The following is an 18,295-nucleotide window of genomic DNA, read 5'->3' as shown; positions in this document are numbered from 1 at the left end:
AGAGTGAGATACAGGAATATTTCATACTTGAGTAGCAGCCGTCCTACGAAATCAGTTAAATACATAACTGGAAAATTAGAATTTATGCTTATAGTTTTATTTGCTATACATCTGACATGTCTGGTTGACTTTTCCAGTTTAGTAAAACCAGAGTTGGACGGTTGCCATCATGCAATATTCAAGCATTTTTCCCAATAAAACAATGTATGAGGAAAAGCCCCCTCACCAACAGAAAGTGTTGCTTCTCTATTTAGCATGGCATCAAGACTGTGAATCTTTAAACAGAAAAGGCAACGCCAGGTATAGGTGGTGGAGGAAACCTCCTTCTGCAGTCCATTGCAAGCTGCAGCTATGGGATGTCTACGTCTCCAGGGGTGGGGGAAGAAAAGAAAAGAATAAAAAAAAAAGAAAAGAAAAAATGTAGGAAAAAGCATTGTAGTAAAACGGTAAAGATGCTTTTGAGATCCATTAAAGATCCATTTGCTTTTCAGGGTATTATTGAATAGCAAGGATGAGTGTGTTACTCTATGCTTTACCAGATTTTGAATAAAATATCATCTTCTACCGTCGAACAGCCCTGGCAATGGAGTGGAAACATACAGAATAAAGCTAATCCTTTCACAAATACCACTAACTTGACAAGATTTAGCCAGCAGAAATGACATGAGCACATTAAATAAGACCAGGAAATAGGAGGTATTTATAACAGACAGTTGTGTTCTTTCCTAAAATTGTTAATTTTATCTTATCAACATTAAAAAAAAATGGTCAAAACCAGAAATTCCTACAAACTACTTCAGAGGAAACACAGTGTGTGTGTCTAACATCTTATCTGCCTCAAAATGCATTCCAAAATCTTCACACACATACTCACACTTATTCTCAAAGTTCTATTTCTTTTGAGTAAAAAGTTGTTTATAACATTTACTTCAATTGAACTGGTGGGTTAGAGTATTATTTGGTGTGAGAAAGATGTTCAGGCAACTTGAAAAGGCCTTAGAGAAATGTAACAAACCAGGAGGATTTAACTGCTTCGTGGTAGGTATTAAAGAGCGCTGCATTGTGCAGCATTTGTACCTGCTCCGTCCTATGGCATTATGATTCCACACTATGTTTGGGCCAACATCACTGAGACTAAACTTCCCCTCTAATACACAAATCACCTTCCAATGTTTTAGTTTCCTATGTAGAGTATTTCAGTTTCCTGCACACTATGGACAACTCATAGAACAACGGGGTAACAGTAACCAAAATTGAAAAGCATTGGGCAGCTTTTTCCTCTATATTCACGTTTAATTTTGAAGTTGCATCAGGACTGTTAGTCACTGATGTTCAGAATTGTTCCTAGGAAAAAGTTTAATCTAAGAAAATCATGTGTTGGAGGCATTTAGGGTGGTGATTGGGGGTGAGAAGCAAATTCTTGACTGTCTAATATCTTGGATTTACAAATAAAATCTTGCTTCCTTTCAAGTTTGAATTCAAGTTTTCAAAAGATCCTTAAAAAGATAAAGTTTTAATTTAATTAGCCATTGGGTTGCCATTAAGCAGGTATTTTGGTGGAAAATTATTGACAACTCAGTAACTAGTGGGGTAGCTGTCACGTTTATGTACTGCATTCATTAGTATATGAAGATCTCATAAAAAGTAAACATGAAGTCCTTGAACACATGAGTTGTGAGGGCCACCTTCTGCATCTGCCTGTGAGGAGTGTGACTGTTCCTTATTTCACAGCATGAGAATTAAATCTCCATAATACTGTTCCAAATTTCACCATTTGTTATCAGTGATAAAAACATCTTTCTTTATGTCAGAAAGGAGTTAAATAAATCCAAAATCCTAATCCTTTTGCTGGATTAGTTTCAGTATCAATGCCACAGTGGACACATTTATACTTTTATGTGTTTTCCTCTGTGTGTGGCTGTCTATTCACAATGAAGCTCAACATACCATTTCATGCTAGTCTAAACCCAGAAATTTCTGTAGTCAGTCCGTTCAGACCTTTTGCTTTAACTACAAATGGATTACTTCATCTGAGATAGTGAATTTACTATCCCAGAAGACTAATTTACAGCTAACTCCATGTCATTTTTGCTTAACATTGTTGTTACAGAGATAATGTGGTCCCTGATTTTCAGGACCTAGTGACAGTCAAAGGGTAAATAACTAGAGCAGCTTTGCCCAGGGCATCTGTAATGTGAAGTCTTTAATTTTGCTCCGGTATTGCATTTCAGCATTGATTAGAAGTATTACCTATCCTTATGGCAGGAGAATAATTTAACAATTTTTTTTTTTCAGTGAAACATTTGATTCTGTGAGCCTCCTTCCACTCAACATTTAGCTAAGACCCAACAGGTGAGACACCCAGTGACATATCTCATGATATTATAAACTGATAACCGAATTGATTAATAGTGTTAAGGTGTAAAGGAAAACCGTTTCTGTTGTCTGATTGCCTGAGTGGTGAAAGCCACACAGCTTCTCACTTTCATTCTTAGAATCACAGAATCATTAAATGGTTTGGGTTGGAAGAGTCCTTTAAAGATCATCTAGTCCCAACTCACCTGGTTGGGCACGAACATCTTCCACCAGATCAGGTTGCTCAAAGCCCCGTCCAACCTGGCCTTGAACGCTTCTAGGGAGGGGGCATCCACAGCTTCTCTGGGCAACCTGTTCCACTGCCTCCCCACTCTCATTGTAAAAAAATTCTTCCTTATATCTAGTATATGTCAACCCTCTTTTACTTTAAAACCATTGTTCCTTGTCCTGTCACTACAGGCTTTGGTAAAAAGTCTCTTGCCATCTTTCTTATAAGCCTCTTTTATATATTGAAAGGCCACAATAGGATCTCCCTGGAGCCGTCTCCAGCCTGAACAATCCCAACTCTCTCAGCCTGTTTCCATAGGAGAGGTGCTCCAGCCCACTGATCATTCTCATTGCTCTCCTCTGGACCAGCTCTAATAGGTCCATGTCTGTCTTGTGGTGAGGGCTCCAGAGTTGGATGTACTCCAGGTGGGATCTCACGAGAGCAGAGTAGAGTGGGAGAATCACCTTGTTGCTTTGATCCAGTAACAACAAATAATTCAATGAATGTAATATGTCCCAGCAGCAGCAGTGGGTGTAATAGCATCATCCTTCCATAAGAAAATAGTAAAATATAATATGGATTTTGGATGCAATATCCAATGCCCAAAACTTAAAGGAAAACTTTCACCAAATATAAACCTGTTCTTGCTATATTGTCTCAGTCACCTACATCTTATGTACTTTGCGGTCTACTTCTATGAACTATTTATAATGCTGTTAGAAATCTCCATGCACAGTAGGTCGTTGAACAATCTCTAAAGTAAAAACGATGACCAAGCATTAAATCCATGCTCCATTAGAAACAATTGTATCTGCAGGGGTTGGGGGAGTGGAAATTGAGAACTGTGTATTTTAAAAAATTAAGTTCAGACTACGTTGCTAAGGCATTACTTGTAAAGAATACAAATGTCCCAGCTCCTGAAAAAATTAAATGTTTACCACCTGCCAAGGAGTTAATCCTTCCCTGCTACAAAACAAGGCCACATATAACCTGTGGAGGAAATGTGCAATGTGCCCTGCTGTTCTTGGCCCTCAGTTGTCTAGATGTCCTTCACAAGAACAGGGACTACAATGGGACTCTGGAGATGGGACTTGGTCCTGAGTTTCCTGTTACAAATCTGGCCATGAAGAACCAGCCTGCATCCCCTTCCAGGTGTCAGTTCAGGCCTAAGCTCCTGTCCTACTAGCTCCAAATCTCACCTCAGTAAGCTGGTATATTTTCAAGTCAGTGGCGTTAGTGATCCTTATCGGTCAAGAATGCAACCTTTCCCATCTAGGTTGAGTCTAGATTTGATTTAGTCTGCTTTCTTAAAAACTGGAGGCTATGTGACTGCATTGTGGTAGTAGATATAGATGGGTGCTGCAGGCACATGGTTACATCTCTTCCAAGTAATTTTTGAACTCACTGTCCAACTTCAAAAAAATTTTACCAATTTCTAGACAAGTTAAAACATGAGTCACTTTAAAACTATTTTCACATTGTGTGACCAGAACTGGGCAAAATAATGTGATCACAACGGCACCCCTGAAAATGACCGCACAGAGCTAAATGTGAGCGCAAAAGAGTGACCTTCTTATAAATGCCTTGGCTGCAAGATAAGCTCCAGTCAGACCCAGCCGTCAACCAGAAGACACAAAGCTGTAGGAAAACAATCTGTATTCATTATGACACTCAAAGAGCAGCTGGTTCCACACAATTACCCTGTGGGTATGAAGCTCCAGCTCCTTTCCTCTTGCCCTGCACTCAGCAGATAGTGTTAGCAGGCTGTCGCTCCAGTGGCCTTTCCACACCTGGGACTGGTACCATCATTTTCCTTTGTTTCCTGACTTTAAGGGATGTTACTTGGCAGACTTAGACCTTCTGAAATTATTGTTTTGTTAAGGCATTTCAGGATGATCTCACATCAAAACAGAGACAACAAGCACAAAGCCATTTTTCACCACAAGTCGGAAACACAGGTTTCATGAGGATAAAAACCACTTCATATCGGGGACACACTGTCTTCAGACACAACTTTCAGCCATAAATCCATTTGATAATGTGCAACTGGACCTCTCTCTGTTGTCCTCCACACTCTCTCTCAAAATTTCTGTTCCCTGGCTGAATACTGAGATATAGCTACCAAGTTTACTTAACTAAAATTGACCTTTTCCTCCTGTTTTATTCAAAATACTGTGACAGAACCAGCACTTCTCAGGGAGAGATGAATATTGACTCATGTCTGTCAGCCACACGTGGGAATTTCCAGAGATTCAAACTGAATTAGAAATGGAGTCATGTGACCTCAGCTTTTGTTGTGTAAAAACCTGCCGAATTTCACTTTGTATTAGCATAAATACCAAATGAATATTGTTTTATTGCTGTCAACAATTATATAAAGTCTTGCAAACCTACTCGTTGTTTGGAATGCTCGTGTTTTAACTGTGAAGACAAAAGAAATACAGCAAAATAAGTGTAACAGTTATATATTAATTTTTTTTTCTCCCAATAAGTATAGAATAGGTACGCAGAGGCATTTTTTTAAAAGCAGAAGCATATGTTTTTATTTCATTTTGATGTCTTAGTTCACAAACTTTTAAACTTTAAATATTAATGTTAATTGTCTTTAAATTCCAATAAATTACTATGGTTAAAATTCCTTTTTAATTGGTTCATATTTTATCAATCTCATTATCTGGGAAAACTACTATCACACTAAAAAAAAAATTAACTCTTTGTTTAGTTAGTTAGTTTGTTTGTTTTTTCTCTCTTAACTGAAAGGGTGAGTGTCATAGGACTTAATACATGGTACTGATATCTAACACTTCTCGATGCTTTTGGTACCAAGGCCATGCATACTCGTCACACAGAACTTCAGTGTCAGAACCAGGAAACAAGCACACGTTTGCTTCTGCTCATCCAGACCAGGGAGACAGCAGTAAAAATAGACATAACCATTACTTCTTCAGGCCAAATTCTAAATAAGCAGATGAGCCTTCAAAGTTCATGTTAATGTGTTTCAGTTACACATTGTCATATGTCTGTTATTCTAGCTAAAGTTTAATGGGAGTGACATAATCTAGAGGTGACCAAATGCATGGGAAAATGCAGCAAGAGCTGACAGAATGCTTCTGACAGAGGAATTTTAATACAAGGATGTAATGAAGAAAGATCTTTTGGCATTGCCAATGTTGTGGAAAATTTCTAGACCTCTGATTCGTGAAGTGTCCGTAGTAAACTTTGTTAATGTATTGGTCAGAGGCTCTTATTCAAACACCTGACTGTGGAAGATACAAAGTTTTTTTTTTTTTCTAATAAACAGTATTCTTCTCACTGCAAAAAAAAAGTGAAGAAATAAACTCATTTATTTTCACTCATCCATATCTACATGCATGTATATATACATACAGACACACAAGCACACGCATACATTTGTACATGTGAACATGTACATACATATAAATGTATATAAACACGCATGAATTCATATTCACACTGAGTCACTCTGGCATAAATCACAAATATTTGGGTTCTAGAAATCAGCAAATGAACAAGCACCACAGACTACATTTTCCACTTACTCTAATTTATTTAGTCTTGTGGTTTGCTACCAAAACATCATTAGTTATTTTATAAAAGAAAAATGGCAATGAACTGTTCTTTGTAAAAAAGAGACCTCACTACAGGTTATTAATTTTTGATCAGTTGAAATTATGATTTTTTAACATTTATTTTGCACAGTTAAATATGTGAAATATAGACAAAAGACTACTCTGTTAATGTGGGTTATCAGATCCATTATGCTGTGTAATGTTTAGAATTTAGTTTTATTATTACGACCTATAGCCAGTATTTTATATAAATGACTAAAGATGTGGCTTAAATAAATTGTAATTAGATGTAACTGAATAATAATGTGTTTCCTCTCTTTACTTTCTACTAATAGAGCATATTTATCAGTAGGCAAAGCTGATATTGTATTTGAGTTCCTAGTACTACTACTTCTACTACTAGCAGTGAAGATATATTAGAAATCCCTGTTTTTTCAATTTCAAGAACTGTAAGAATATAGTTCAGAATTAGTTAAAATACAAATATTTATTTTAAAGTAATAAATTATGTTTCCTCAGGTCTCAGATTCTGATGAATTTTCAGACTATTTGATTGAATATGTCTTGTGCTTTTGATTTTAAATTATCTTGCTCATCTAAGTTGAAAGCTGTATATATGTTTTTCCCTTGAGAAATTAATATTCATTATTTAAAGCCAGATGCTATCTCTTTCATGCATGTAAGACCTGCATACACAACTTCTAAATTGCTAGTGGGCTTTGTGTGTGCAATTTTCAGAGCTCCCTATATATCAAAATGTCTGGTCAGTAAAAATCTCTTCTCTTCTCAAGCTGCATAAATAAAGTAGAAATTGAGAGTATCAGAAGATGAATTGAGATATGGAGCCATTAATGACCTTAAGAACACTATTATCCATAACAATCATATTGGGATTCTAGGGAGAAATGAGCAACAAGACATTTATTTTGAAGAATTGCTTTTCTACACAAGAGTCTCTGTTGGAATGAATCCGTAGCTACGCAATAAAAATTCACAACCAGCATAATGACTGGTAAAACCTGTAGAATCAATCAATCAGAGCTAGAAGACAACTGAGATATGAATTCTGAGATGTCGACCATGACCTTAAGTCAATGATAGTAGAAGAAAATGATAAAAATTCTTGAGTGAACACATTTGGTGTCAGTTGTTCTTTTTCTATATGAAAAAGGCACAAATACCTTTCTGTACAAAGAGTCACACATTCCAATCAATACCACTATCTTTCTACACAGAAAATGTTTCTGTGCTCTTCAGTTCTTTTCTCTATGTAGGATATAACATGCCACCCATATAGACTTAACATATGGACAAGAAGAAAAACCTGAAAGCCATTCTGTTTGGAGATGACTGTTGACCTAGCAGCAGTAAGGAAAAAGAAAAATATACGGTTTTAAATGAAAGCACAGAGAACTTGGTTCGAGTAATAATTTTTTTTTTCCTGTAACCAAAGGAAATCTTGGTAATTGTTTTTCCCCTTACGAAAGTCATCAGCATTTGAAATCCCCTGCGTCTTGAACACCAGTGATCGTACTAACAGTGATATTTAAACAAAAATGAAAAGGGCAAATGAAAGAACAGAGACCCAACTAACAAAAAATTTTCAAAGAATTAATGAAAATGACCTGATTTCATGCCCAAGATCCTGACAGACTATCCTGCTGACTGAAGAATGAATCTATTATCAGCATTAAACAGCTTTTATACTACTTCAGTGATTGCATGAAGCCATTAAGTTACAGCCTCTATTATACTATTTTTTTTAGCACAACTTAAATGATTTATGAACTTACTAACTGATGTGATGACACATCATATTCTCTAAATAGATGTTCTTTGTTCTAAGGAAACACATCAGTAGGAGGTTTGATCTAATAATTATTCTTAAAATACTACATTTTCAAAGTGGGTATATTCTGGAAATGGATTACGGTAATGTTTACAAAAAAAAAAAGAAGATTTACTCTTCTCCTTACCATTTGAGTTTCCTTGGGATCTTTTATTAAATACACCAAGCAAATAAGAAGAAATACAAAGAGAGATTGTCAAAACACAGACTCCTACAGTGCATTATAAAAAAAAAAAATACAGAAGGCAATCTTGGCATCAATATTCTCTTTTGTTGCCAAGCTGAAACACGCTTGTGTTCTTGTCAAACACATTGACTCCTGAGAACACTCCTAATCCTCCTGGCCTAGCCAGCATCATTCCTCAGCATCCTTCCCAGCTCTAGCACTTGTTTATCTCACTGAGAGAAACTCTACTCTTATTTTGAAACCTACTAGTTTAATATTGAGCCAACAAAATGCAGTGAGGGGATACGGGGTAGGTCTGACCCTGTTCTGTGGCAAAACAGCTTAGAGGCTTTTGAATGGTGTGGGATTAGGCTCACTGATATATTTCTGGTTGTTCTCAGAGATTTCTGCAAGATTCTGTAGGAAGCCAGCATTTCTTAAAAATATACTCTTTCGTCAGGGTCTGGTCATGTTTTTCCTAAGGATGGACTGAGGGCTGATGTTGTGGATCACTGTCAGAAGTTAGCTTGATTTCTCCTATGCTTTTAAGTAATCAGTGCTACACCTTTACCTAGAACAGATGACTTCTCTATTGTGCTGCCTCACATATGTAACAGAGATGGAAAGAGAGGGATATTTTGAGAATCAGAACTCCCTACCTCTCCTTGGTCCTTCCTGCCCACCTCTGAGTCCCTCATGTCTCTCTGCCTTGTTCCTGGGCCACAAGTGTCTACAAGACCTCAGACTCTTTTGTCATCACCCTTGGAGATGTCATTTGTCACTGCTTGTGGAGATATTCCTACTTGGGACACACCTTTTGCATAATTGAGATTGTGGGTACAGACCTAAATATGTGTCCAGTCCTTATCTCCTGCACCTTTGGTATCTCTGGCACCTATCTGAGGTTCTCCTTAGGAGGGGAGAGGTAGCCCACACGTGGTAGCCATAGGAACGTCAGTGAAAGACTCCTTCGCCTTTGTGAACATCTGTGCTATCTACTTGCCAGCCCCTTGAGATTACTGGTAAACTAAACCACGCTCCAGTTCTAGCTAATCTGAAAACATTTTTTAAAGTTTTCTGTTATGTATACATAGCTTCTCCATTTAAATGATCTGTTCCTTTTTTCCTACCTTTTCACAAGCATGTGCCTTCCAGAGAATGCCCTGGATAAACAGATCAATAAATTAATATATTTATTTATTTTATAACTAATATATTATTGATAATAGGAATTGCTGATTGTAAAGCATCACTACCTGATATGTGTTTAGGCCCAAAAGGGAAAGCAAAAATGCTTTCTGATTAAGGAGATTTACATTTGAAAAGCAGGGCCTGTAATATATATATAAATATATATATATATATACTGCCTGTAATAATGAGGCCAGTACAAGTACTGTTTTTTTCAGTGGGAATCTATCCACTCACAATCCCAGAAACTGTCTCTGAGCTGTTCTTCTCCATTCCCAGCCTATGGGCCACTGGATTTAGAAAGAGGACTTCGTGCATTCAGCAGTCTAGCCTTTTGTAAACATTCTGAGAATGATGATCCATCCCATTACTGTACCTTTTATCCAGCGGGTTGAATGGAAAATTCCCTAAAGCAAACTGGCCAATTATAACGCAGGCCAGAAGCAATTTACTTGATACAGTGAATTTCTGGAAAAGGCAGACAGAACTGTTCCTGCTACCTATTCCCTATTGATACGGCATTTGTGGAAGATAAACTTGTTTGCTCTTTGGTATATTTATAATCCCTGTTCTCAGTTGCCCAGCAGTGATGCTGTGCATACAATTAAATGCCCAAGGAAGCAAAGGCTCTGGAGAGTTGAAGGCAATGGTTGACCAGTTTGCTAAGCTACCTGTTGAAAGCTGCCTCATCGTCACCTGTTACAGTTGCAGTTTGCTGACTACAGCCCATTTCTTACCTCGACTTCTACAGCAGTAATCTGCCTCATTTCTTCCTTTGATATATCCTGTTCCACTCCTCTGTCCCTACCTCCCTCGCCTTCCATGGGTTTTGTATCTGATATTTTGTGTTAAGGAGACTGGAGTCCCTGGCTGAGAAATGAGCTCCTGGCTCAGTTTCCAAAGAAACGGTCTTATTTAAAAAAGACAACAGCTTTGATGCCTCCAGCACCAAATGGGCCCTTCCAAAAAATTGTCAGTGATGTTGACATCTGGAGTGTGGTCAAATGTATAGGAAACAACAGCTCCAAGAAATGTCATTCCATTGTTTCCTTCGACTTCTGAAAGGTGTGATGGCAGACATCTCTTTTCAGCTGTCCATTTTACTAAACATTTATATCAGAAGAAATCGTTGAAGATGTTTTATTAGTTCTTCTCAATGCTTTAAAATTCCTAAATTATCAGTTCAAAGCAAGTTCGGCAAAAGCAGAAGGAAATGTCATTCCAGACTGTGTGCTGGGGTGAAAACTGCGGATTGGGGCGTGTTGATGTGTACATCCACAACTGAAGCCCCAGGTTTTTTATTAACACTGTCTGTTAGGAGTATACGTGTGTGAAGAAGTCTAGTGACAGCTGTGGGCTAAAATACGTTGATAGGGAATAAAAAGCAAAACCAACGTTAATGCTGTCTCTACTTAGCTTCACACACAAGTGTTATGGCATATTAGTAGGTCTTCTAGCACAGTCTTTGGTCACTTTACCCTATATGTTCAGAGTTATCAGAGGATGCAAAACATATGAGAGGAACTCAATCTATCCTAATACAAAATAATCTTTAATTTGATAGCATTATTTTCTAGTCCTTTTTTTTTAATTGTTCGTGAACAAACTCAATCCCTTTTAAACCAACCTCTGAAGGAACACTGCTCAAGCTGCACAAATACCGTGCTGCACAAAGCTACTCAGTTCTTTAGGAGATTCTGGTTTTTCCCTTTGGCAGACTAGCAGCTACACTTGTTAGGGATACTTATCTCAAAGGGATTGCAACGGTTACTAAAACCTGTATCTATTAAGTCTTTCCTGACTTGATAGGATTGGTAAGGTTTTGTAACTTCATATGTCCCAGAACTATTTTACTCTAGTGATTAAAAACCTTTTTTTAAATTGCTAGACTAAATTTATTCATAGACAGTTTATACCAATTTGGTTTTATGACAGTGGTGGCTTTCAGTTTAAATAGCTCACCTCACTTTATGATATAAATATTGACAGGAATTTTGTACTCTTTCAGCTCTTCTTTCTTTTTTTTTTTTTTCCCTCTAAATGTGACAAACATTTCCACCTTAAAAGAAAAAGCTAGGCTCTTCCTTCCCCTGATTTTTCACATCTGTTTCAAATTCTAAATAATTTTGCTTGAACAAAACTACACAGTATCCCTGAGGAGATTTCCTCAGGCCCTGATTTGATAGTATGAATACTTCCCTATCTCTGTAGAAATTACCTCTTCTGATACAATGTAGGTTCTTTGCATAATTGCGTAATCACTCCTTCCATCCTGGTAACCTCTCTTCTCATTCTGTTTGGATTTAAATTCCTTTGTCTGGGTAGCTGATTTCCATAAGAGGCACAGCACTCCCATTGTGTATAAAACAACAAATTATAAACTCGGCTTTCCTTGCCAAAATATTTGCTGATATTAACTACAGGAGCCACCTTCCATAAAATATTGACACAGCATTCCCAGTAATATAGAGGCATTCAGCAGCTATCCAGGTGCTTTCCTGGCATTTCTCTTCAGAGATCAGTGGCAACAAATGCCACCAAAAAGTGTGACAGTTATTAAATTTCCTGCAGGAGGATATTTCCCTCAAAGAATGATAGGGAATACCGCGTTGCCATATAATCAACACCACCAGCCCACCTTATAACAAAGTCGGTAACATCAGTTGCAATTATTTAGTGTTCTGCAATACCTGATTAAAACATTATAACTTATATATTGGTCTCTTTCAGCTCTCTCCTGTAGTGTTGAAAGCTCCTCTCCTTGGGGAGCTCGGCACGCTGCAGAATCAGCTTGGTTGCCCATGGACATAACTGATCCTTAATGTACAGAGAAAAATATAGGTGACAGTAGATTTTCTACTTCTACCTTCCCATAATTTGTGCATTAATTGGTTTTATCACATGGTTGTTTTATGCTCTGAAGGGTAGATAGGGAGATGAGGTAAAGTGTAACTTGTCTTTAAAAAACATATGACGTTTAAGTTAAGACCTCTCCTAAGAAATTTGGCTCGGTTAATAAGTGTGCTCCTCAGTGCCAACTTTTGGCTTCCTTTCTGCGATTTATAGCAGACTCAGAGTCAGATGAATGCCTGCTTATAGTGGATACAAACCAGTTGCTTTTTGCCTCATTGGCATACAAAGAGTTAGGCAGAAAATATAAATGCTAGCATTGAGTCCATGTAGTGATACATTTTTCTTAAACGTTTTAGTCTAAAAGTTGGACTCCATCTATTTTAGATGCAAACAGATTATATAATTTAATAACTGAAAAAAAAAAAAGGCTGCTGGATATTATGGAAAGCAATTGCCATATACGTTTAGGTGAAACTAAACTTAAAAAATTAGTCTGTCTCCTGTCATCCAAGTGACAGAAATAAAACAAGTAGCACAGCATTGTTTTACTCAATAGCTGGAAATAATGCCAGTGTTTCCATCAAGTTTCAAGCAATCTTCATGTTAACATTCTTTGTTGTTCTCTTTAATACATGCTTTTCCAGTTGTCTGTCCTATTATCTTGATTTTGATCATTCTATATCTTTCCTGGGCCTGTAGTACCTTCATCCTGCTCAAATCAGTGTCAAACAGTGGTGCAGATTAAAGGCCTTCATCTACGACACTTTGGTATTTACAAAAAATATGCATTACTCCATTTAGCCAAAAGCAGAATAAGATGTATTTTCTGCTTGTTAATATAATCTTGATTACAATGTTGAATGATATTTCGAAATTTAATTTTTTTTGTTAAGTTTATGATTTAATTGAAATTTTATTTTTTCCACGTCATTACTGCCTCTCCTGAGACTGCTGAAGGAGGGAAAAAATAATGGGAATGAAAATATAATTCTAGTCACTGCATAATTGTTCCATTGTTGGAAAAAGTCATACAGCAGCCTCCTGCTGAAATCTCCTCCACTGTATTTGAAAGTACAACACGCAGTATGTGCAACCCACGGCTGGTTTTGTGTCATTTTTATTGAGGCTGTTTAACTCCAGTTAATTTTAAACAGCTAGTCCCAGTGTTAGGTCGGTCATCCTGAGCTAGTTCCTTGCGAGCAGCAGTACTTGTTAGGTTTTGGCAGGGAGATACAACGGGTCGTCTTCTGCGTATGGCTTGGATGCCATTGCTCTGAAAATGTGGAAGGAGCAAAGGGACAGGAGGCCCTCCTCTTAGCACTCTGTGGAATGGTACTTTTCTGTCTTGGTCCTGTGATTCAGCTAAGCCAGTGCAAGCTTGCGTTTTCCCCTTCCTTACCTCTCCATCCAAATCAGAATGGTGTCCCTGAGGAATCGTTTTCATTAGGTAAAAGATAGGTGAGGGAACGAGCAGGCCAATTAGACTCCAGATCCTTTAGCCTGGAAAAGCTCGTAGAAAAGTAACAGGGATTAAATTTACAGTGTGTGGTTCGTAACAAGGTCACCATGTTCTGCACTACTTGCTAATGGGACCATATTTTACAAGGAAACTTTACAGTAAGGCTTGTGTTTGGAGGACTAAATCAAAAACTACAGCTTTTCTTTTGATTCAGGTGGCTTGTGCCTCTTTTGACTTCTCAGCTCATTTCTTGAAGGGAGTAGGCAAAGGATAGGAATAGACACAAGAAACACTTTCTGTGGGATTGTGTAAATTAATGTCAATTGAAACCTGTCCACAAACCCAAATAAATACTAGAGGTATAATTACAGATCTATAAAACCTAACAACATTTCGGTAATGATGGCTGAGAAGAGAAAAATTCCCAAAGACCTGACTGAAAGAGCTGAAATGAAATGCAATTCCATCTTTCATGTTTTTAGCAAGATAATTTTGGTTCAGTGTTGACTAATACAGAATAATAGGAATAAAATATGCTGCCTCAGCCTCTGCATTATTGGCTTTACATTATTGGTCCTGACAGCTGGCTTTTAAAATGCAGTAAATATTGGGCAATACTGTTCTGTTAAGACAAGCCACTTCATCAAGCATATTTCCAAATCACCCTTTATTTTCAAAATGTGCTTAATTTCTCTATATAAGGCAAAGCAGCCCTCTGCAAAATTGACCTGCAACAGAGTGCCCTCTACTGCATGTATTTAGGAAAGGAAAATAAAGCAAGTTCCTTAAAACTAAAATGTTTACAGACTGAGACCAGTTTTGTCACAGGCCACTGGACATGGAACTCAAGGATGACGTATACCTGTAGGCATGTGCCTCACCTTCTTCTAAAGAGCTGGGTACCACTAGGAAATAATGGGTTAGAATAGCTATTAAATTTGCAGACTGTTTCATGGTTTTAAATGAAGTCAGCAAGTGTGTTTCTGTACCAAAACGGTCTGTGTTTGTAGGTTGGTGAGTTATGAGGGAAGTCAACAACCTGTCCTGTATTGCCCTGCTGCCACCCTTTTCTCTTTACTGCCGGGAGGGTTCTATAACAATATGAAGTGAAAAAATCTCTCTGCTAATATATTTGTTTTCTCGGTTCTTAATCTCTCATGGTCCCTCATTTCTCCCCTTCTTTCTGTTTGCCGTTAGGTTGCTACTTTAAACTGAACTCTCTTTTTCATTCCCATGTCCTTGATAAATCTATCGGGTGTTACTGAGTTGTACCTCTTGCAAATGATTAGGAAGATATTTCACCAGTGCTGTCTGAAAAGAGTGGAAAACGACAGGTTACAAATGTATCATGAAAGCAATTCTACAGCAAGGCACAAATCCTCAAGCAGACCTATATTTTTAAAGTCTTCACTTTTTTCTTTTTCTTCCCCCCCGCCCGATCCAGTCTGAATTGGGCCAGCCTAATGCTGCGTTTGGTGATGGACCAAACACCTGCAACTTCTGTAGAAACTCGCAGTGGCTTTTATTGCTCAGTCCCTCGGGGATGAGAAAACTGCTTCTCAAAACTGATACAATATGAAACTTTTTGAGTCACTTTTGAAATGCCCTGATTTGTACAATGAAGTCCATGCTTTGCCATCAGTACCCGTGGAGCCATGATTTCATTCTTAGGCTCAGCTTATGTCTTAGGCCACACTGAAAGCAATTAAACTGGATCTTGTTGCATGATCAGGGTGTTCCACCTTATTCCTCTGCAATCAAAAATGATGTTTGAATATCTTAGGACATTTTTTAGTATGTCACTAGGGCAAAGTAGAGGTAGGTAGTAAACAACAACGTTTTCCAATGCAACATAATCAATTACCAAAAGTTCTTTAAACAAAATAGAAACAACACAAGCAGGCATTTCCGTAGTACACAGTGCATATACGGTCGTGCATATATTTCAGCAATGAGGTTTGTGTCTATGGATTTGTTCCCACATCTGAAACTTTCCCTTAAGGAAACCCTTGTTGATAGTTTACAACTTCTAAGGATGATATCTCTGCAATTGCTTTCCCTTTGCTTCATACCTGTAAATCTTGTATCTTGTGCTAAATCCCTGTCGACTTCTGTCCACAAAATCTGTGTATTCCTGTGAGCGATGGAAGGGTCCCTTATCAGAGAGGAGCCAGTCGAAGGGGCTTGTGGCATGCTGATCCGAAACAGCAGCAACTGCTAAAACCCAGCAATGAAGACTCAGTGCTATCCACTCCCATAGAGCCATCAGAGAGAACAATTCAGCACCGGCACTGCATCGCCATATCATGCTTCCACTGGGGACTTAGAGCCTTCATTCTCTTAGCTTTCCCTCAACACCTAGACAAAATACACAGTCAATTAGATAAGCACACACTAGGCATCCCTTGGAAGTAGAAACAAGTTTCCTTTCTTTCAGCTTAAAGAGATAGTGGCCTCTACTTTATTACATTTCACATTAGCATAAACCCCACTAGGCTAGTTAACCGTGGAGTGTTTCAGTACTTCAAATGCGGTGAAACTAATGTCTTCATTAACATCATCAGAGATAATATTTACTGTTGAAGGGAAGCCTTCACAGATTGTCAAGGGAGGGATTGTTGTTTTTTTTTTTTTTTCCCATAATGCAAGTCATTAAAGAAAAATGTGCAACACAAGACTTATTGCCTCTTCGCATCAGTACAAAATCATTCAGCAATGGCTATGCATAAGGTGGCAGTTCAGATATTGGGTAGAAAACAGATGAGATTCAGAAGATGTAGATTGCTTTCTTTCTTTATGTCCTTGGAAAGGTCACTTAATGGCTTGTCTTCACTACAAACGTAGTTAACAGATGTTATTCTGTTCAAACTAGCGTAGCCAAAGAGCGACTGCATTTATCAGTAGCACTGGAGCTACCCACAGTAATGAGTTCAACGAGTTATTCAACCTCCAGGTGCTACAATTTTGAGTATCCCTAACAGCAGCACTTCATTTGCAGTCCGCTTCACTCCAGCCCAACAAATCAGCCCAGAAACACTATTTAAATTGAGCCTAAATAATTGTTTGAGTGCCCAATCAAAAATCAAATATTAACCATAGCCTTCTGTAGGGACCCAGTGAAGACAAGCCACAGTTTCTCTCTGTATCTCAGTCCCATGCCTGTGAAATGAGATAATGATTCTATATCCTGCTCAGATTTTGGGAAAACATCTATGCAAAAACATGGAAGTTCTCAGAAACACAGAAATGACAAAAGTCATGTAAATTCCTGTAGAAGCAATCAGTTCTAGTTTCCAGTGTAAGGTAAAACAGCACAGAATTAATTAAAATGTGTTAGTGTGAGAGCTTTCCTTTTTCCACCTGATGAATTTTCAGGGAAAAAAAAAAACATTTTTTTAATTCACATTCACTCAAAACCACACTCATTAGGACATTTTTACAGTACCCTTTGCTATGATTTTTTTTACTTGGCAGAAGGTTTTTCTTTACTATTAGTAAGCTCATTTGTAAGTACACCCTAAATGAACAATGCTTCCAGCAGCTCTGCAAGTACCTACTCAGTACCGTCCATCCACTATAATGGGAATGGTGTAGCTGAATAAATATGCCCTGTGCATATATTCTATACATTAGTATTCCAAAGAGTTTTTGTACAGATTATAAACATATCGGCTGCAGGAAGTTAACTGCCTCCAGAAGAGCATGGAACTTCATATGAACCAACACAAATTTACAGTCTGAGAATAGAATAGTCTGTCTATACAACCAGAGAAATAGTTACGGTTTATTGTCTTCTTAGGCACAAATGTAATCATAACATGATTTGGACCTGATTCTGCAAACACTAAGTATGTAAGTAATCTCACTAAAAAACCAAACAAACAAACCCTATTCATATATTTCATGCTGAGAATACGCCAAAGCACTGAGTTGTAACCATAAATTATTACAACCATGCTGTGGTTTATGGTCATAAAACACAGATTGCATTAATTTTATAAATCCTTTCAAAATGAAATTGCAGGAGGCTACAGCAAAGAACTCCGTAAGTTTTATTGATATTCTCAGGCAATCCCTTACATGCAAAAAGCCTGCGGATCTGTGTACGCTGTATGGAGTTTCAATACCTTCTTCCTACGTATTAATACCTTCTCTCTTTTTTTCTTTTGCAGGTTGAAGTTCATGCATGTGAGGTTACACTATTGTGTAACCTTCACGACATCATGTGGAAAAGCATACACAGACCTGAAGCAAAACTGAAAAGGAATAGACTGCTCTCCTGGCCCGTAAAAGCCATGATGATCGTTTGGTTGCCATTTCCTGTTAGAAGTTAGCTCAGTGTGAATGAAGAAGACATGCTAATGGCTTCCAGGCAGGCCAACCCTGCTTTTGCATCACTACGGAGTGAAAATCCACAAATGCTTCTGTCCCTCTTCTTCCCGTCAATCAGGGAAAAATGTATCGCACAGTGTACTTGTTCCCCTCCATCATCCTTTTCATAGACCAGGAAGACCCTGGATATCATTTCTTTACATTATTTGAAGCTACAAAGGGCATAATGAGAATTTACATGTTCATACCTACTGCTATTATAAAATTGCTA

General features: G+C 37.8%; 1 protein-coding gene across 2 annotated transcripts in view; it reads right to left on the bottom strand.

Annotated features, from left to right (window-relative positions):
* The window catches only part of BRINP3 (BMP/retinoic acid inducible neural specific 3), a 203,547-nt gene that overhangs the window by 169,322 nt on the left and 15,930 nt on the right, over positions 1–18,295 (bottom strand). For both annotated transcript variants that reach the window (XM_086753209.1, XM_086753210.1), the window contains exon 2: positions 15,765–16,050. In XM_086753209.1, the coding sequence (XP_086609335.1) occupies positions 15,765–16,000 (236 nt within the window). In that variant the 5' untranslated portion in view covers positions 16,001–16,050. The remainder of the gene's footprint in view (positions 1–15,764; positions 16,051–18,295) is intronic.

The sequence above is a fragment of the Chlamydotis macqueenii genome, chromosome 8, assembly GCF_036417535.1.
Source record: "Chlamydotis macqueenii isolate bChlMac1 chromosome 8, bChlMac1.mat, whole genome shotgun sequence".
Lineage (NCBI taxonomy): Eukaryota > Metazoa > Chordata > Aves > Otidiformes > Otididae > Chlamydotis > Chlamydotis macqueenii.
The sequence above is the reverse complement of the archived record's forward strand: the minus strand, read 5'-3'. Positions and strand labels throughout refer to the sequence as shown.